General features: G+C 36.0%; 2 protein-coding genes across 3 annotated transcripts in view; one reads left to right on the forward strand and one right to left on the reverse strand.

Annotated features, from left to right (window-relative positions):
• Nucleotides 1-21,014, reverse strand: part of LOC130645596 (uncharacterized) — a 63,397-nt gene that overhangs the window by 34,495 nt on the left and 7,888 nt on the right. For both annotated transcript variants that reach the window (XM_057451644.1, XM_057451638.1), the window contains exons 3-4: nt 4,623-4,744; nt 4,330-4,428 (exon numbers count right to left, since the gene is read on the reverse strand). In XM_057451644.1, the coding sequence (XP_057307627.1) occupies nt 4,330-4,428; nt 4,623-4,744 (221 nt within the window). The remainder of the gene's footprint in view (nt 1-4,329; nt 4,429-4,622; nt 4,745-21,014) is intronic.
• On the forward strand, nt 15,120-19,334 carry LOC130645613 (uncharacterized). The gene is made up of 2 exons (XM_057451655.1): nt 15,120-15,638; nt 16,768-19,334. The coding sequence occupies exons 1-2, from the start codon at nt 15,530-15,532 to the stop codon at nt 17,559-17,561; spliced, it is 903 nt and encodes a 300-aa protein (XP_057307638.1). The 5' UTR covers nt 15,120-15,529; the 3' UTR covers nt 17,562-19,334.

The following is a 21,014-nucleotide window of genomic DNA, read 5'->3' on the forward strand; positions in this document are numbered from 1 at the left end:
TCATAGAAATCAAGAGCACAGAGGTTTCAGATCACAGAACAATAGACCTACAGAAAAGAAACAAGATGTAAATGAGATCCATATCACCCTTTTTGCAGCCTCTCCAGACCAAAGGCAATATTGTCTTGTTGGAGAATCCTTTGGTAGAGGTGTCTTGGATTCTGGCTGTACAAAGACAGTGGCTGGGGAGAAATGGATGGATGAATATCTTGGGACTCTCTCTGAATCAGATAAAAATGCTGTAGTTTCAAATAGTACTGATTCTATATATAGATTTGGTGATGGAAAGGAAGTGAAAGCTACAAGAAATCTAATAATACCAGTTATTCTAGGTGGCAACAAGTATAAATTGTCTGTTGACATAGTAGAGATTGAAATACCACTACTGATTAGTCGTAGTACCATGAAGTCTCTCAGTATGAAGTTAGATTTTACCAGTGACTTGGCCCTTATTGGGAAGGAAAGAATTAACTTAATATGTACCACAACAGGACACTATTGTCTTCCACTAACACATTGTGATCTTGATGCTCAAAAAGGAACAAAAATCATTCTACATGGAGAAAATTTGAAAAATATTAGTAAGACAGAGAAAATGAAGAAAGCTATGAAACTGCACCGCCAATTCGCTCATGCTGGCAAAGATAAGCTACTCAAACTTGTAAAGGATAGTAATTTGTATGACAAGGAATTTTTGTCATGCATCGAAGAATGTTGCAATGATTGTGAAATATGTCACAAATATAAAAGGCCATACAGTAGACCAGTTGTGGGTATACCTCTGGCAAACACTTTTAATCAAGTAATATGTATGGATTTAAAGGTTTATGAACATAATAAACAACACATCTTACATATCATTGATGCTGCAACTCGTTACTCTGCTGGATGTCTTATCAAATCGAAACATAAAGATGTCATTGTCAGTAGAGTGTTTAGATTTTGGATTGCATACTTCGGATCACCAAGTACAATCTTGACTGACAATGGTGGTGAATTCTCGAATGAGGTTTTACAAGAAATGAATGAAAAGCTCAATATTGAGACAAAAACAACAGCAGGCGAATCTCCTTTCAGCAATGGTATTGTGGAAAGACATAATAAAATTCTGGCAGAGACCATGTTCAAGACAATTGAAGATACGAAGTGTGAACCAGACGTAGCACTAGCATGGGCCCTCAGCGCAAAGAATTCTTTACAGAATCATGGTGGCTACAGCCCAAACCAATTGGTATTTGGCCATAATGTGAACACACCCACTATTCTGACAGATCATTTACCAGCATTGGAGCCAACTACGTCAAGTGAAATAGTGAGAAAAAATCTATCTGCTCTGCATAAGGCAAGGGAGAATTTCATTAAAGCAGAATCCAGTGAGAGAATTAAAAGAGCGCTGAGACATAATGTTAGAACATATTCTGATGAGACGTATTTGAATGGAGAAAAAGTCTTCTACAAGCGCAAAAACACCAAGGGTTGGAAAGGTCCAGGTGTGGTTTTGGGACAAGATGGTCAAATGCTGCTTGTCAGACATGGTGGTAACTTTTACCGAGTGCATCCCTGTCAGTTGATGAAACATAGCCAAAATTGTAAAGTTAGTGAATTCAAGTCAGATCATGTCAAGAGGAAGGAAAGCCATTTGAATAAGTTGTGTGATATGAACGATAGCGTCAATGATTGTGATAATGATGATGATGATGATGATGATGATGGTGGTGATGATTATGATAATGATGATGATGATGATGATGACACAGCTGATAAGAATGTGATAGATGTTTATGATGATTCTGAAGATGTAGAGCAATATCATCAAGAACAAGCTAGAAATGTAGACGAAAATGACCAAGAAGATTCTGACACAAGTGAAAATGAAGTTGAGGAAAACAGGGATACTCATAAAAATAATGAAACTAAAGAAGACGAAGGTAGTGGTTGTACAAGTGACATTTTCAGAAGACCATCTACAGAATCCAAGAAAGTTGAATCGAAACCAAAAGCAAAATCATACATCAAATACAATCTAAATGGAAGATGGTATCGTGCAAGAGTTCTCTCAGCACAACCCAAAAGAAGTGGCACTTATAAAAATTGGGTTAATGTGTCTAATGATGGTGATAGAAAGCCAAAAAGCATCAATTGGAATGATGTGTCCAAATGGGTCGAGCTGGAAAATCCGGAATTCCCTGTCTATATGTGTGATGTCGATATGTTTTCACAGGAAGTAGTTGATGCGAAGGAGAGAGAATTGCAGAATTTAAAAGAAAATGATGTCTTCGAAGAAGTTCCAGACACTGGTCAAACAACTGTATCAAGCAAATGGGTCATAACTGAGAAGTTCAAAGGTGAAAAAAGGGTTGTGAAAGCTAGATTGCTGGCTAGAGGCTTTGAAGAAAATTCACAATCGTTGAGAACAGATTCTCCAACTTGTGGCAAACAAAGTCTTCGACTTGCTATGGCTATCATAGTTAGCAATGATTGGCAGATCAATTCACTTGATATAACTGCAGCTTTTCTTCAGGGAGATGCTATTGAAAGAGAACTGTTTCTACAACCACCAAAAGACACATTGTCATTGGGAACAGTGTGGAAACTAAAGAGATGTTTGTATGGGTTAAACGATGCATCTAGAGCATGGTACAAACGAGTGAGAAGTGAAATGTTGAAACTTGGTGGTGAAATGTGTACCTACGACCCTGCTGTGTTTTACTGGTATAGAGTCAAGCAAATCACTGGAATTCTTGTTTGCCATGTTGATGACTTTGTGTATGGTGGTAGTCCAGCTTTCCACAAAGAAGTTATTGCTAAACTTTTCGAAACGTTCAAAATCAGTACGCAATCAAGCTCAACCTTCAAGTATCTAGGATTAGATGTGGATCAATTTAAAAGCAAAATTAAGATTAATCAAGTGAGCTATATAGAGTCTTTGATAACTGTTAATATTGAAAATGATGTTAACAATGAACGAAAATTGACTAGCAAGGAAAAGACCATGCTGAGATCGTTGAGTGGGCAAATTGCTTGGGTGGCCGGACAAACCCGCCCTGATGTGGCTTATGATAGTTGCCAAACGTCTAATTATGGCAAGGAACCTACAGTTCAAAATTTGAAAGATGCCAACAAGATTATTCGAAAAATTAAGAGCAAGCATGTTGCAATAACCATTGCCAAAATTGCAAATATGAAAAATTGTGAAATTATTTGCTACACAGATGCAACTCATGCCAGTTTGAAGTGTGGATCATCACAAGGTGCATTCATCATATTTGTGAAACACCTGAGCGAAGTTATACCAATCTGCTGGCAATCAAAAAAACTACAAAGGGTAACCAAAAGCCCAATTGCTTCGGAAACACTTGCTCTGAGTGAAGGAGCTGATGCTAGTTTTTATTTGGCCAATGTCATACAGCAAATCTGCAAGTTGACGAAGGTTCCAAAGATCACTTGTATTATCGACAACAAGTCATTATTTGAAACCTTGAAAACGACAAATGTTACAAAGAATTTGAGATTGCGAGTTGATATAGCCAGATTGAGGCAGATGGTGGAACAAGATGAGATTACTGTCAAGTGGGTTGAAGGAAAACACCAATTAGCCGACTGCTTGACAAAACATGGAGCGTCTCCAAAGCTTGAGGTTTTGGAGACATCCAAAATATCTCTACAATAATTGATTGTAGTGATTACCGTTGTGTTTTTTTTTGATGATTTTAATTTGTTTGTCATGTTGACTATGACAAACAGTTGCAGCATGCAATTTGATATTCTACTTGTGTTGGCTTTAAAATTGTGTTACTGGTGGCAATGTTGATATTGCGATTTGTGTTAATTCTGTTGTTATCTTTCAGTAACCAATACAATAGTATTAGAGACTGGTGAAGCCTTCAAGTTACCTCATCAAGGTAAGAATCATTTAACAGATAGTCTATGCAGCATCTGCATTTTGTTACCATTACAACGCTACTGATATCCATCAGTAGCGTTGTAATGGTAATGAAGATTTTGTTTTTTAATAATTGTATTTTAGTTATTTAATTCTCCCAAAAGACAACTATAATGGTGGCTCAATGGATTTAATAATGCTTTTAGAGAAAATTTGTTTCCTCATTTTGCTTTCGACTTCCTTTCTTACGTTAGCAAAAAGTATGTTTAGGCAGTGCAGTGAGTTGTGTAGGAACCATCACACACATCTTAACGAATGACAAGTTATGCTACTTTTATTTCAACTACTATGTAACAAAATGTAACAAGCAGTAAATTTGTTGAAAATATTTGGGTAGATTATGTCTCTATTAAATATATATACTTTTATAAAAAAATAGTCCTTACATTTGAATCTAGAACTATCTCATCGAGAATTTCGCTTTGCTCTTTCAATTTGTCTATGTTTTCTGTAGACACTAGTGGCACAGATTTCGAATCTTGAAACTATAAACAAAAAAAATTAAAATCTTTTACACGAGCTTGTTTACAACAAATAGAAATGCAACAAAACTGAAGAACTAAAAAAATCTGATTATAATCTCCTTTATAAAACATCCTAGAACAAACAGTTTATTCTACGGCAATGAAACCTTGGCCAATTTTTTACAGTGCTAGAATTGTTAAAGACCACCAGTTACCTCTCTTGGAATGATGAGACTATTATCTTCTCGAAATATACTCCATGCTGCTTCTCCTAATTCTTCGAACTCTTTGCTTTCCTTTTTCCATTCCGCAAAAAGCAAATTTATGCCACAAAATTCTAAAAAGGAACAAAATAATTACAAAATTTGTGTAAATGTTTGTTGCCTGAGTATTAAATCACTGAATTTTGATGGAAAATTAACGATATTTTTTCTGATTCTATGCTAAAAGTACTTTTATTATTTTGTGCAACACACAAATGTACAGGTATTTTAAGGGGTGGCGAAGTTCACACAGCAAGTTACATTGGATGTACACCATGGCGTCACAGCTCAAAAAAACTTCTATGGTCTTAACTGGGTGCTTTTTCGAAAAAAACGGTAAATTTCATTTTCAAAAAAACTAACCTCAAGCGTGTGTGTGCCTAAAAGTGCTGTGTGCAGGTGATTGCACTTCATAAAAAAATATGGCTTCCAGAAATCGCCCGCTTTCTGGAAGAAAAATTCCAAATTTTATTGACGAATCGAATAATGACCCAACTTAATCTGAAAGCTTTTCAGAACAATCTCCAACAACTTCTATTGATGGTATATATGTGATGCTCTCTAGGAAAATCGACCTCTTCTGTTTTTAATTCGTATTTTTAAAACAATAGAATTCCGTATTTCGAAAAATACCAATTGCGTATTTAAAAATACGCGTATTTTTTAAAAAACCGTATTTCGTAATTTCAAAAAATACGAAATTCGTATTTAAAAATACGTGCATTTTTTAGAAAACCATATTTCATATTTTCAAAAAATACGGAATTCATATTTAAAAATACGTGCATTTTTTAAAAAACCGTATTTCGTATTTTAAAAAAATACAGAATTAGTATTTAAAAATACACGTATTTTTAAAAATACGAAAATTCGTATTTCTAAAAATACCATGTTTTAAAATACGAAATCCGTATTTGTTAATACAAAATTTTTGTATTTTGTATTTTGTAATACGAAAAGAGAAGTGGTCGATTTTCCTATGGAGCATCACATATATTTTTCTTCAATATTTTGGGTATTTTGACACTCTTCACCCTCCCACAGCTATATGTCTAGCTAGCTAGCCATCTTCCACCCCATATATACCCAGCCTTTATTTGTAGAAACTAGGATTATACCTTTTATAGGCATATATTTAGTATTTCCATACCACCACTAGACCCCACATATACTTACTGGCATATAGCAACCAACAAAAAATTCCTAGCCCACAGACTCCTTCCCCTTTAGCAACCATTGACAGTGCATATATATTCAGTGTCAAACAATTTTAGGAACATCAGAAAGTTCAGATGATGCTAAAAGCTGTGGTAATGATGGTTATAATGATAACAAAAATAATGTTGCGAATCAAATTCCTCCATATTAAAGTCCTTTCTCTCCTTTTGTCACCTCCAAAAAGAGCGCAAACTTGTAGCGGAGTTTCTAGCCCTTGTGCTTCCATACGTGGTTTACGTTGCAGAGGTGGAATAAATCGTGGTACACATAGTGGTGGCAGTTGTGAACTTAGTCGTAGTGGTGTGATAAGTCAACCTGCTGTTGGTACAGTAGATGGCAGTAGTAGTGATAAGTGTCAATGAAAAGATATGACTTATGAATGTCCCAGGTGCAATGTTCCGTGATATGCGATTCCTTGCTTTGAGATACACTCTTACAAGGACATAACAACTGATCCACACAATGTTTCAGAATCATCAGAAGAAGGTGAATAATGTAAAGATGAACTATTTTTATATAACAAAACATTACAAAGTCATGATGGACCTCTGTCAACCCAGTGTATACCTAATGTATACATTTAGAACATAGGACCCACGTTGATAACAGTGTTTCGAACACTGAAGTGGCTATATCCTGTATAAGTATTCGGAATAATCTCTATAATAATAGCCGCATTTGTCTGCTTGTTCAAAAGGGATATCGATATTTTGTTGATCTTTCCGCGAGTTTTTAAAAAACCAGGGGGTTTTTTAATCGGAAATCTTATTACTAGTTAAATTAAATTCCCAAAATTAATTTATTTACTTAAATTATTTAATTAATTCAATTTATTAACCTGTAATTAAAAAAATAAATTAAGTGATTAAAATGAATGCGTTATTCTAATACGCCATTTTTAATAATAATTACCCCCGTGATCTAAATCGCCGATTCCGCTCAGGTGCCAGAGAAAACAAATAGGACAGTTTTACTGACACTTTAACTGACTTTGTTTTGACTGCTTGCACATACTATACCAATCAAAACGCCTGATTCTTTAAAAAAACAATCCAAGACTTTCGCGGCCTGGACATGCCAATGAAGAAACATGAGGACAAATATGATGGCCATGTTAGTTTATAAAGTGATGGTGGTCAGTGTTGTTTGTAGGTCTTTTTCACCTTTTTGTCTTCTAAAAGCTTTTTATTTTTGTAATATTTGTTTTTTGTATATTCTAAAATGTTAAGATAAATATATGTCACGTTTTTTAGTCCAGATCTTGAACGCACCAGTTTTTACATTAGGTTTAATAGCCCGTTTCATTGTTCTATAATATTTTAGAAAAAGAAAAAATTCCAAGTGCGATAAAAAGCACTCGTAAATTTTTTACCAGTGTGCGGGCGAGTGCGTGTACGATCGCACTTGTCTCAAGGAATGGCCTGACAGACACGAAGGGTAATTAACTTTTTAAACATTTTTTGTGTTAATCCCTTAGCAAATGCGGTAATTATAAAAAACAATAAGCCGCACGAAAATCGTTAAAGTTCTGACGCTACCGAAAGCTCGTGTAAAGGTGATAATTATCGTGCACATGTAACATTACATTCAGGCGGTACTGTAAACTATAGTCTTTGAAACTTTTTTGCACTTAAATATTAATTTTCCTATAAGACTGCGCAAAAACATTAAAAGAACAGTTAACTTTTTTATTAAAATAAATTTTGTATTTTATTATTTTAAATGGGAAAATAATAACTTGCTGTATAAATTTCCAAACAGCCTAAGTATAACCTGCTGTATATCTTTCAAAGCAACGCAGGTATATTCTGTATAACTTTCGAAACAGCACAAAAATAATTCTTGATGTAGAGCTTTCAAAACAACACAAAAAAACTTGATGCATAACTTTTGAAAACAAGTTTTTGAGCATGCAAGTATTTTTATCTTTTCACCTTGAGTACTAGTTACATTTTTTTAGTGAGACAAATTATTATTATTTTTCCTTCGCAACTTAAAAATATAAACTGGGTATGCAAAAATACATAGAAAACGGTTGTCGTAACACCTGTGAGATACCAGCAGGACAAGAAATAACACGTGTGTCTCTTAATATAGTTAAATACAAAAGAGGCTATATACACTTCACTCTGTGCCTTATATATACAAATATAGAACAGTCTGTATATATGCAGTCTTCGACATTACATTACTCCCCTTTTTATTTCAAAGACTCTGGGAGGTCTATTTCGTATTCTGTTAGCTTAGACGGCTTCGTTCTTTCACGTGTAGATCTTCTAACTTGTTCCATCGTAATTTCTTGATCGAGACTATGCCAATTTTCCTCTACTTCATACTCCACAGTTTGCATACTTTCATCTTCACTGTTTACTGCGTCTTTGTCCGCTTCTCCTTCACAGGTTAACGGTGGTATATCGCAGTCTGCTACAGATGTTGATTTCGTGATAAGTTTCTGACTCCTTTCTTTTCCTGGGTGATTAGGAATTTTCTTAAAGAAGGTGCTATGCCGTGTGATGACATGTCCATCCCACTCTGCAGTGACTCTGCCGCCAACCTTTTTGATAATGCGATGTGGGGTTCCACAGTAGGGCGTATCGCTCTTCTTTTGTTGCTTTTGGCGATACATAACCCAATCACCCACTTGTAGCTCACTCTCTGCAACATATGCTTTTCGGTCTGCGTATTTTTTCATTGAGGTTTGCCTTGCCTCCTGCTTGGCTGATATTTCGGTGTGGAACTTTGGCCTTTCAGCGCGGCGTGCTGCAGGCAACCGGGTTCTGTATTGTCTGCCATTGAATAAAACCTCTGCTGGACTGCGACCCGTCACTGTATGTGGAGTGCCCCGATATGCCCGCAGTAAGCGCTGTAATTTGTGTCTACAGTTCAGGTGTTCCTGCAAAGACGTTTGCAAGAGCTTCTTAAGATTGTGCATAAAGTTCTCTACCATGCCATTCGTCCATGGTGCCAAGGTATTTTCGGACCATGCTTGAATCCCATGTATTTGGCATAGCTTGCAAATGTTGTGCTACTGTAAGGCGGGCTGTTATCTGACCCTAGATATTTCGGAATTCCAAAAAGGGAAAAAATGCGATCCATGGTCGGCAGTACTGATTGTGCAGATGTGGCGTGAACGACCTCTACAGCAGGGTACAGAGAGTACATGTCTTGTACAACTAGTAGGTACTCATTGCCACCCTCGATTGGCCCAAATAGGTCAGTTTAATCCAGGGTTGTTCTGGTAGTGAAGAAGCTTTCATTGGTTCTTGTTGCTTCGTATCCGTTGCAGCTTGATACGGGTTGCAAAATGCTACAGATACCTCCACCATAGCATCTATTCCTGGAAACCACATAGTGCTTCGGATGAGTTGTTTGCATTTCACTATGCCTTGATGGCCTTTGTGCGCTAGTTGTACAGTTTTCTGTTGTAGCTGTGACGGTATAATGATCCTGTCTACTCGCAATATAATATCTGAATCGTCCTCACTGATTTCTTTGAAGATGGCTTTGTAGGGTTGTAGCTCTTTCTGCCTCTTGTCAATGTATCCTTGTCGTACAGCAATGGCAAGAGATTGAAGCGTTGGATCTTCTAACGTTGCCTGCACAATCATATCAGTGGTAATAGCTGAATCACTTCTCATGACAGCATTGGTGACTAAGTATAAAGGAAATTCATTTTCTTGTTGGGATGGAGCCTGCTGGATGGCGAGAAAGATAATCAGATGGGTTAACTAAACCAGGTTCGTGTATTAACTGGAAATTGTAGCCTTGTAGTTTTAGTTTATGCCTCAGAATACGTGCTGGCATGTCCTGCTTCGTTTGCTTATACAAAGCTAGTAAAGGTTGATGATCTGTACTGGCAGTACATTGGGGAAGCCCATACAGGTATATGTGGTTCTTCATTGTTCCAAAAACGAGAGCAAGGCTTTCAATCTCTAACTGTGAGTAATTCCTTTCGGTAGGTGTAGTAGCTCTACTGTCATAACGAATAAGCTTAAAGATGTTGTCTTAAGGATCTCTCTGGGCAAGGATAGAAGCAAGACCATCCTTCTTCGATCCGTCTACAATAAGCTTGGTGTCCTTACAGGGATCAAAATAAGCCATCGTTGTGTGTTGCTTCAAAACTTCCTTGAGCTTGTTGTATGCAGTGCTGCACTCCTCTGTCCACTCAAAAACTTGGCCTTTACATGTTAGTTGTCGTAAAGGTGCAGTAATGTTGGCATAACCAGGAATAAAGGTACAGCTGAAATTAGTCATGCCTAGAAAAGATCTCACTTCCGTTGCATTTGAGGGTGCTGTCATGGCATCAAGCGCAGCTACCTTGGCAGGATCCGCTGATATACCACTAGCCGAGAATATTAAACCAAAAAATTTAACAGATGTCACATTAAGTTGACATTTGGATCGTCCTAATGTTAATCCACAGTCTGCTAATCGTTGTAGAACCTGAATAAATGGTAAATCATGTTCTCGTTGAGTAAGACCAAATACAATGATGTCATCATAGATGTTAGCAGCCTGTTGGATGTCAGCTAAAGTGTTAGTCATTTCATCAAGGAATACTTCTGCAGCTGAATTGGTGCCAAAGTTGAGTCGCTTGAATTGAAGTAGGCCTTTATGAGTGTAACACACTGTGACGTATCGAGATGAGTCATCAAGTTCAAATTAATTATAACCATGGTTCATGTCCAGCTTAGAAAAATGGCATGCCCCATTCATTCTGTATCTAAGTTCCTTAATCGTTGGCATGATATGACGCGTGCGTTGAATTGCTTTATTGGTGGTAGTCATGTCAATACTCATTCTAATTTGTGATGGATCGGTTTTTGGTGTTATGACAATATTGGAGACCCAGTCAGTTGGTCCCTCTACCCGTTCAATGACATCTTCCTTTTCAAGCTCCTGTTACAGAGTCTCTAACTTTTCACGGTGTGCAAACGGAATAAAACGTTGCGCTTGCACAACTGGGCACACTGTTTCATCAATATGAAGGTGAACCTGACGATATTTATGCTTCCCAATGCCATTGAATACTACATCAAAGTGATGCATGATTGCATCAACCTTCTGTTCTTGATTGTGTATTGTAACTTCAAGCTGCTTTTCAAGTTCAACCGATGTCTCTATGGGAGTTAGATGTTTGGCCATTTCTCTATAATCTAGATGTTGTACTTGGGTGTGTACCTGTTTTACAGTTTGTTGGTTGTCAAGATGATTTACATTGATAGCCAATACATATAAATCGACAGCTGTGTATTTGCCCATTAAACTTTGTGCAGCAGCTCCCTCTGTTACATAAAAGGTAGCCTGGACATTGTTGTTGTTGTTGGCAGTGATTTGTGCCTCAAATGCCCCCTTGATTGGTAATGTAATTGAGTTGTATGGTTGCAGTTTCGCCTTAGTTGATCGAAGAGGAATGTGTTTTAAGTGTTCTTCATAAACATTCCATGGAATTACATTTGCATCTGCCCCCGAATATACTTGCATAGTGATCCTGGTGTTGTCAATGTTTACCTAGATTACAGTGGATGGATAGTTTTCACTGGTGGTTCGTAGCTTCTCCTTCACTGCATCAAGTTTAATTTCTGTTGGTCCATATTCAAAAAATGACCCTCCTTGTGGTCCTGGCTGTGCAATAAGCAAGTTGACTTTCTTGCTTTCACAAACTCTTGAAAAATGATTTTTCTTGCCACAGTTATTACATGTGGCACCTCTTGCTTTGCAACTTCCTTTGTGTGGTGTCGTTTCTCCACAATAACGACACAACTCAACCATTTTTGTTGATTTGTTGGCTGGCTTCTTTGGTGCCAGCCACATACCTAGCTGATCAGCATAATGTGCCAATTTGTTAAGGTCGATATTCTCCGCCGATTGAGTGTTATGAGGTTCCATCGTGTTTGCCTTCATGTAGCTAACTTCTCCGTGAGCCAGCTCCATAGATTGTGGCAGTTTCATCATTTCGTTGAAAGTCATATCATCTCGTATGACAGCTGTTTGCAATTTAGGAATCGGTGTGTGTAGAGTAACCACCAACTTAATTGCTTTCTTCATGTTCATTTGATCAAACTCACAGTCTCTAACTTTAGTCTTTAAACGAGTAACCTATTGATCATGAGTTTCTTAAATTGATAGCGGTCTCATGCAGAAAAATTTGTATCTTTCTGCAGTGAGATTCTTTGAACCTTTGAAATGCTCTTCGATCTTCCTCTTTGCCTCAGTGTATGTCGTCCCTGTATCTTCGAGGGTGTTGTAGAGCTCCTGCAACCTAAGGCTAGAAGCGCTGCTTTTTTCTTAACTTCTGGTGAGACAGCCCCATCTTCTGTCGGTACTGTATCTAGTCCTTCAAAAGTAAAACAATATTCCAAATTTTCCACCCACATACACCAACGCCTGTGTATGTTTGAAGTAGTTTCTTCGTGATCTTGTAGTTGAAATTCTTGCACACACAAGCAAAGATTCGCTAAGGCATGCGCCATATTTGTTTATATTTTGCGCACACAACACTTGAAGCCTGATTTGGTTAAGCGTGGTGATGCCCTACGTAAAGTCATTGCCGTAGCACAAATTAAATAAAAAAATGGCGGAGGCGGCTCCTGGCGAGCGACGCAGCTTGAGCGTAACAGTTTTCTTCCAAACGGTACAAGAATTCAAGTACAAAGTGGAAAACGTATTTGTACTAATGTGACAATGTTTCTGAAATGTTGTGGTAAATTTTCTTTTTATATAATCCTCGTCGCCAAATGTGAGATACCAGCAGGACAAGAAATAACACGTGTGTCTCGTAATATAGTTAAATACAAAAGAGGCTATATACACTTCACTCTGTGCCTTATATATACAAATATAGAACAGTCTGTATATATGCAGTCTCCGACACTACAACACCCCGTTGCTATTTTTATTATTATTATTATTTTGTTGTTGTTCCGACCATACATTCTTATTTTTCCATGAACTTTCATTAAATCGGACATTCGCTATTTAACATTCGCTAATACAAGCAAAACATAGATAAAAAAATATGCTTGTCGTAACACCCTCCTCCGTTGTTGTTTTTTATTTTTTGTTGTTCCGACCATTTATACATTCTCGATAAAATTATTTTTATTTCGCCGACCGACAGACCGTAAACTACTATCTACTTCGTGCGTAGAACAAGTAAGTAAGTTGGAGTCACCTTATATTTAAAAATATAAGATGCAAAAAATTCTTAAATGTAAGAAAAACAAAGACACAAACAAAGTTGCAATGAAGTTTTTCTGAAAAAGGGTATTACCAGTATAGTCCTGTTCAGCTTTTTTTAATTGTGCCAAGCGATTAGCCCAGTGTTTTTTTGGAAAAGGCTGTTATGCCTATGCGCATGTGCAACGTGGTTTACCTGTTCTACGGGGGCAACCCAATGTGCCAATTAATTTTTAAACTTCTTGGTAATCACACCTGTACGAATGTGCAACACTGTTTACCTGGACTAACCGCTCAGCCCTGTTTTTTTTTAACAGAGTCTGCGAGAAAGTTTCTGAAGGGGTATTATTCCTATACGCCTGTGCAACATGGTTTAACTGTACTAAGCGCTCAGCCCAGTGTCATAATAAATTTAACTTTCACAAAAAATTATTCCGCAAAATAAAATAATATTGACTGATTTTTTTTTGCTATGATGGAGTAACAACGGTTTGTAAACTGTGTTTTTATTTCAGCTATTGTTGCGGGAAATATTTTTCCAGCTAGTAATAATAATATATTTGGACTTGTGTATATATACTATGTTCTTTTCAGAGACGACTAGAAGTTTCTTTTATTATTTCAAATCTTTTGTATTCCTGGTTTTGCCTGGTTAAAATTTATCTGAGACAAATAAAAAATTGCATTTAAAATGATCATCAAGCTTCTGTTTACAATCAGAATTCTGATTATGACATTTCGAAAAAGAGATCTTTTTTTAGATTGTTGTCGTATTTTCTGCTGCTGATCAAGGAGTGTATTTCTGTTTTATACACTTTTGGATTTCACAGAAGGTAATATGTGCAGGATTAACTAATACTCGTTACCATAGTGACCAAATAATTATGCAGAAGTATAAGATTTCTGTCACAAACTTCAATTATGCAGAAGTATAAGATTTCTGTCACAAACTTCAAAGCTCTTTTTCCGTGTTATTTTTTAAGAGAGTACCTCCTAGGGTTAGTGTGGGGATGAATGTTTGTTCCAAAAACATTTTTTTTTTAATTCATGAGTTTAAGCAGAACGGGAGTTATAATGAGTTTTCCGACAATCATACGTTAAAAATTGTGGAAAAAAATGTAATACTAAATATCTCCAAAAGTAAAGAATGTTAAGAAAAAAATTAAAAGTTGTTTTTAGATTAATGTTTGTGATCCCAAAAAAAGCTAACAGCAAATAGGAGAACCTAGTAGTTTTGTAAAGGGATCTCATTTGTAGAAGTAGGGATACTTTTTATTCTTGTCTATTACGATGGTACAGTCTACAGCAATGCTAGAAGTTGTGTCAGGATTAATGATTCACTTAGTGATGAATTTAGTGTAAATGTTGGTGTACATCAGGGTTCTGTACTTAGTCCTTTGTTGCTTGTTCTAGTCCTAGAAGCGCTGTCAATGGAGTTCAGAACAGGTTGTCCATGGGAGTTATTGTATGCAGATGATTTGGTTCTCAATAGCAGAGTCGATGGAAGAATTAGTTGAAAAGTTTGAGAAGTGGAAGAAAGGATTAGAAGAGAAAGGGTTAAGGGTGAACACAGCAAAGTCTAAAGTCATCATTAGTAGCAGTGCAGCCAAGTGTGACCTTGTAGTTGAAAAGTGGCCTTGTGAAGTTTGCAGTAAAGGGGTTGGTAGTAACTCAATTTTTTGTCGGACTTGCAAGCATTGGGTGCATAAGAAGTGCAGTAGTATTGGTGGAAGGTTAAGAGCATTAACCTTCCACCTTAAGAGCATTTTGTATGTAAGCGTTGCAAAGGTGAGATTATAGAGAATAAAGTATTTGCAGCTTCAATGATGTACAACAGTGGCTCGTTAGAGATAGTTGAGAACTTCTGTTACTTAGGTGATATGTTGGGCAGTGAAGGGGGTGTTGGAAGAAGTGTTACTTCCTTTGATGACTAGCAGAGTCCTGTCAATTGAGTTAAAATGTAGGTTGTATGAGGCCTGTGTAAGAAGTGTTATGTTATACGGTAGTGAGACATGGGCAGTGAAGCAGGAAGATCTTGACCGTTTAGAAAGGAATGATATGAGAATGGTTAGGGATCGTCCACAAATTTCGTCCCATTAACGAGACGCTATAAGACGAAAAAGTTAAAAAAAATTCGTCTCGTTTTGTTCTTAATTGAAATTGAGACGATTTAAAAATCGTCTCATAAATATCAGGAGACGATATTTTGTCAATTCGTCTCAGAATAAAAAAAGTGGAACAAAATATTTTAAGACGAATTGAGACGAATTGAGACGCTGCGGTAAAATCACGGAGACGAATTGAGACGAATTAAGACGCTGCGGTAAAATCACGGAGACGAATTGAGACGAATTAAGACGCTGCGGTAAAATCACGGAGACGAATTGAGACGAACTAAGACGACAGGGTTTCTTAAACACGAAAATTTATTTAAAAAGCTAGTGTTTTTTAAAGTGGTTTTAATGTATTCAGATATTTCAGATAGCGACAGCGACCTAGATTGGTTGTTTACGGACGATTCTTTGTCCGATGATGAAAATGAAGATTACATCAACGAAATTTTACAATGCGGTAAATATTTATTTTTATCTCGTCGTAAAATTTTCAGCAACGGTCTTGAAAACAAAAAAATATATAATTGCCCAATTTATCTTGTGATTTTTCCGTAGTCATGAGAAAAAAACTACTATAATTATAAAACTATATATTTTCTTTATTCGTAAATTTAAAGCTCGATGATGCAAAATCTTTAAAAGATTTGTTGTTTTTTTACCAACAACACACAAATATTCGAAAAACCTCACTATTTTAACTTTTCTCTTCGCACATGCCGGTGTGAGCATAAGAAGTAAATAATAGCAATTGAAGTTTGTTGCGATATTGCTTCTGAAAATTACGAAAAAAAACTATTTTTGCTTTATTATTTTTGTCAACTTGCACTGTTATATTAACTTAATGTATAATTATACTTATACAATTGATTATGGTGGGCTGCACATTGCAAAAAAAAAATTATTAACAATTTTATGTGACAGAAACGGCTTGTCAGAAGCAAATAATGTTCCGCAAAAAAACTGTGTGACGTGCGGTTGCATTACGTAAAATGATTTCAGACAAATTAGATAGCCGCTTGTTTAGACACTCAGTTGAGCAGCCTAGTGCCCATGGATTAAGATTTGAATCATTTTTTGTAAACTATCACAAAAAAAAATCAAATGGATAAACTTTTTTCCTTTAGCCTTCAATTTTGTCAATTCAATACGCGATTTGTTTTATAAAAACTGCGTTTTTAAGAGCGTTGAGGCTGAGATTTTGCCAATAATTAAGAACATATTAAAAACGTACTCAACCTGAATTCCTTCACAGATTATAAGAACAAAATAATGTATTCCAGTAATCTTTTTTTGTTTGCTTGAATTTTTTATATTTTGTGCTGGACTTAAACATATTATCTCATGTATATAAATACATAAATTTCAGAAACTTTGGGAAAAATATATCAATAAGAACAAATAGAGGCTAAATTCTGAAGTCGTGTTCTTACTATTAAGAACAAAATAAGAATAAAACAGACTGAAAGTCTCAAAAGTAAGAATAGCCAGCCTCAAGTCAGATTTTACTAAATAAACATTAATAAACTTGTTTAGTAATCACTCGCGTCATTATTTGCATTTATAGAATAGTCTTTTTCTTATTTTAGCTTCAAAAAAACGAGGCAGACCAGCGCTACACGAGCAACATCCGGGCTTGGTTCCATGTATCGCATCCTACATAAGTCAGAACTCGGCCGAGGCCCATTTGAGGCGCAGAGACAGTATTATGTACACAAATGGTGTAAGCTTAAAAGATATTGTCTCTCACATAAAAAGTACGCTCGGGTTAAATGTGAGTAAGAGCGCAGTGCATTACCTCATGAGACCGAGGAGAAAAAAAACCACTTCGAGCAAGCGTCACAAATCGTTGGTTGATGCACGTGTTCCGCCCAAGCGCAACACGGGAGAAAAAAAGATCCATGAAGATTTTCATTTTTCTTGCTCCCAAGTTAACTTGGTTAATGAGTTAGCGCAGTTATGCAATGAAAACACAATCTCCTTGTCAGTTGACAACAAAAACAAGGTGGATGTTGGTATTCCCGCCACGAGTAGACGTGCGCAAATCCGACGTTATCACATCGAAAATGAGGCTCCCATTTACAATGACCACGACTTCCCCTATCCGAATAGTAAATTAACCCCAGCAGGTTATCAACAATTAAAGGTGAGAATAACAAGATCACGCTCATTATCTCCAACCCGCCAGCCTTTAAAAATAAATAGAAAAAGGTCTTTGTCTGAAGGAAGCAGTTTTCTGGTCCTAAAATCAGAAAGAACCAAGGACAAAGTTGGTAGAAGCAAAATCAAATGGTCCCGTAAAGGTCCGCTTTTCATACATTTATATCCTTCACGTTTAGTAGAAGCCACCAACGTCATGCATGTAAAATGTCTTACAAAATAAATTTTAGATATTTCTAACTATGATTTATCATAGTTAATAGAAATATCTAAAATTTATTAACTCCCTATTTTAACTTTTCTTCGGGTATAGGTTCAGCATGTTTATGTTTCTCATAACATACTTAAAAAAAGAATCAAACTGATAAAAAAAACGACAACTCACTCGCACGTGTGCTCTGACCCTCTGAAACCAATGAATGAATCACGATTCGAACACAGAGCAGAAGATAAAAATTGTTACATTTTTCCTCTTGAAAAATTCGAAAAGGACGGTTTCTCTTAGCTCCCCAACATAACATTTAAATGTATTAAGTTAAAAAGAGCTAATATACTGAAATGTACGAACCATTACAGGCAGAATACACCTAAATACACCTAAATACACCTGAGAACAAACATCTTGACATAAATTTTGCTTTTATCCCTGATCTGTGTACTGGTTTCGTTTAGTTAATGAATACCATGTTAAGGCTATTTTCTACCTCAAGAAAATTTTCGGCGATTTTTGATTGGCTAATTTTAATGTTTTTCGATGATGTGACGTTTGCGGAGGAACGCCAGCCATTTCGAATATATCTCCCAGTAAAGACGAGCTATGTTTCGCATCTAACTATCTATATTTAATATCTATATATTCCTTCCTAACAACATATTTAAAGAATCCTAATCTTAAAGAATATTTATGGCTAAATTCAGTTTCAGATATACTTACCAGTAAATATCGAAAATAACTCAAGATTCCATCTGTCACGACCAATAATAATATTTTTTGTGAGATTTGTTTCGCTTTTCCACAACATAGTTCCAGCTTCGAACGACGAAGTTTGCTGTGATAAAATGTTGCCAAGTTTGATAAATATACAGACCGTAACATTCAACAATCGAACGAGTACAAACAATGTAGCTTAAGTTAATCAGTAGCTGTGCCACTGCTAGCCAGGAGACCCAGCGTAATTTTTCTTACCACCGGGAAATCGGAGTAGTTAAGGTGGGAAAATTACGCTGGGTCTCAAACGATTTTTCTGCGGCCAAAATCTGGCCGCGCTTTTTGATTGGCTAATTCTATTGTTCTCTGCTCACGTGATTATTATCGGGGAAAGCCCTTTTCATCCCGAATATTCCAGCGAGTGGTTTCACTCACCCTAACAAACATTAGTATTCTACAAAGTTTTTACCAAAGTAAGATTTGACCAAGCTTGGTAAACAACTCACAGATAAATTAAAATGTCCTCCGAAGCGATTAGTCACATTGTTCGATTTAAACTCGGGGTTTCCGCTGAGTCATTCGTTCGCGTCTAAGCTTTAGTTTGAGAGAAACTCATTTTATCAACTGAAGAAGAAAGCTTAGTTAACTAGGCTATGCCACTGCCGTTCCGCTAGAACAATGGAATAATTTCTTTTTCACGGAACAAAATCACGCTGGGTCTCCTGGCCAAGATTTTTAAAGTTTCGTGTTAAACTCACGGAAGTGTTCGAAAATATTTTTCAACTTTTGAGACGAATTTATTATAGCAGAGACGAATTGAGACGATTTGAGACGAATTAAGAAAATTCATAGACGAAATGAGACGATTCGGAGACGAATTTGTTTTTAAAATATGATATTCGGAGACGAATTTGTGACTATCAGGAGACGATATGAGACGAATTAAGACGGTTAAGACACTACAATGTTATCACAAAAAATCGTCTCGTATGAAAGAGTTAAGACGAACAAAACAAATTTACAAGACGATTTAAAATGAGCCGAATTTAGACGAAATTTGTGGACGATCCCTTAGGTGGATGTGTAACGTCAGTCTGAGAGACAGAAAGAGTTCAGATGAGCTAAGAAGCAGGCTAAGTATCCGTAGAATTAGAGATGTTATCCAGATAAGAAGATTGAATTGGCTGGGGCACTTGGAAAGAATGGAGAAGGATAATTGGGTAAGAAAGTGTAGAGACTTGATAGTTACTGGGGCAAAGCCCAGAGGCAGACCGAGAAAGACTTGGCAGGAGGTTATAAGGACAGACTTGATACAGAGGAAGTTGAGTTTAGAGCTAACACAGTCTAGATCAGATTGGAAGAGAGTCATTAATATACCCCGTCCAACCCATGCTAGCATGGAAAACGGACGTTAAGCCGAGAATGATGATGATAACCATGATATTAAATTGTCAAACTTTATTTTTTCTTAATAATTTTATACCATTATATAGGAAATCATACAAGCTTTCTAAAAATATATACATTAATGTATCAAAAATAAAGTTTTGGTGATTTAATAGCATTTTAAAATGTCACACCTTTTTCGTCTCTTAATTAAAAAAGGGTCAAAAATGGTGCTGTACAGTCACGGCTTACAAAATGAAGCTGGGTCTAAAGTCTCAGCAGGAGTATTTTACATAAAAAAAAAAAAAAATTAAACAAGAAAAAATAAAAATAAATTCATGCACAAGACTTCACAATTAACAGAGTCTTCTCCAAATATAAAAAATAAGCATAGCAGAAGAGGGTGTTACGACAAGCATATAGGGACGTTTTTATGACAAATATAATAAATGAACATGCACAAAATCTAATTAAAAAAGAATGGTTTGTTACGCAGAATATATAGAGCTAGAATTTGGCGGGAAACTTTGAATCAGTATTGGGGAAATATTTAAGTGAGAACTGGCCAGCTACCATGTTCTAAATTAATTTTTTCATATGTAAATTATCTGTTCGAAGTGAGCTTAAAATTAAGATTAAGAAATAATAAATGCAAGGTAAATAAAGAAATTATGTTAGCTATACTTTTAATGTCTGCATATACTTTTAATGTCTGCATAGATGCAGTAACTTAAAATCAACTTGTGTATTCAGTGTTAGTATTCTAGGAGCAGTGAACAAATTTATTCTTGAAAATTTCCTGCAGTGATTTCAAGAATAAGTGAAAATTAAACATGCTTTTGAGTACTTTTTTGGGAAAAAAACCAACAACCTAAATTCAATCATATTTGGCAGAAAATTCAATATCTACGAAAATACACTGATGTTGCGTTATTTTTTGTCAAATTATATAATTGAGCTTAGTATTTCTGCAAATACCTTACACATTGCCATATTTTACTCTACGATAACCAGCTTTAGCTTTCTGAAATTACAATAGATAAATCTAGCAAATCTGCAAATTTTACAAATTAAATGTTAAATAGATGACCAAGGAGGTTAACGAAGCCTTTCAATCGAAACCATTCATTGCCGCATTCAAATTCACTTTTGTAAATAATTTTTGAAATCTTGTGCATAAATTATAAAAGTAACCATTGCTGATTGTTATTTATACATTAATTAAAACCTATTTTTTCAGTGGTGAAAACGTCAATAGTAGCGTACGGTCGGTCGGTGAAATAAAAATAATTTTATCAAGAATGTATGGTCGGAACAACAACAAAAAATAATAAAAATAACAACGGAGGAGGGTGTTACAAA

Source organism: Hydractinia symbiolongicarpus, chromosome 1 (assembly GCF_029227915.1).
Source record: "Hydractinia symbiolongicarpus strain clone_291-10 chromosome 1, HSymV2.1, whole genome shotgun sequence".
Taxonomy (NCBI): domain Eukaryota; kingdom Metazoa; phylum Cnidaria; class Hydrozoa; order Anthoathecata; family Hydractiniidae; genus Hydractinia; species Hydractinia symbiolongicarpus.

What these genes read in the sequence shown, in the direction of transcription:
- LOC130645613 (XM_057451655.1), top strand. Translation starts at nt 15,530, where the DNA reads ATGTATTCAGATATTTCAGATAGCGACAGCGACCTAGATTGGTTGTTT. An exon ending in CAACGAAATTTTACAATGCG is followed by an intron (nt 15,639 to 16,767) that starts GTAAATATTTAT and finishes TTCTTATTTTAG; the next exon opens with CTTCAAAAAAACGAGGCAGA.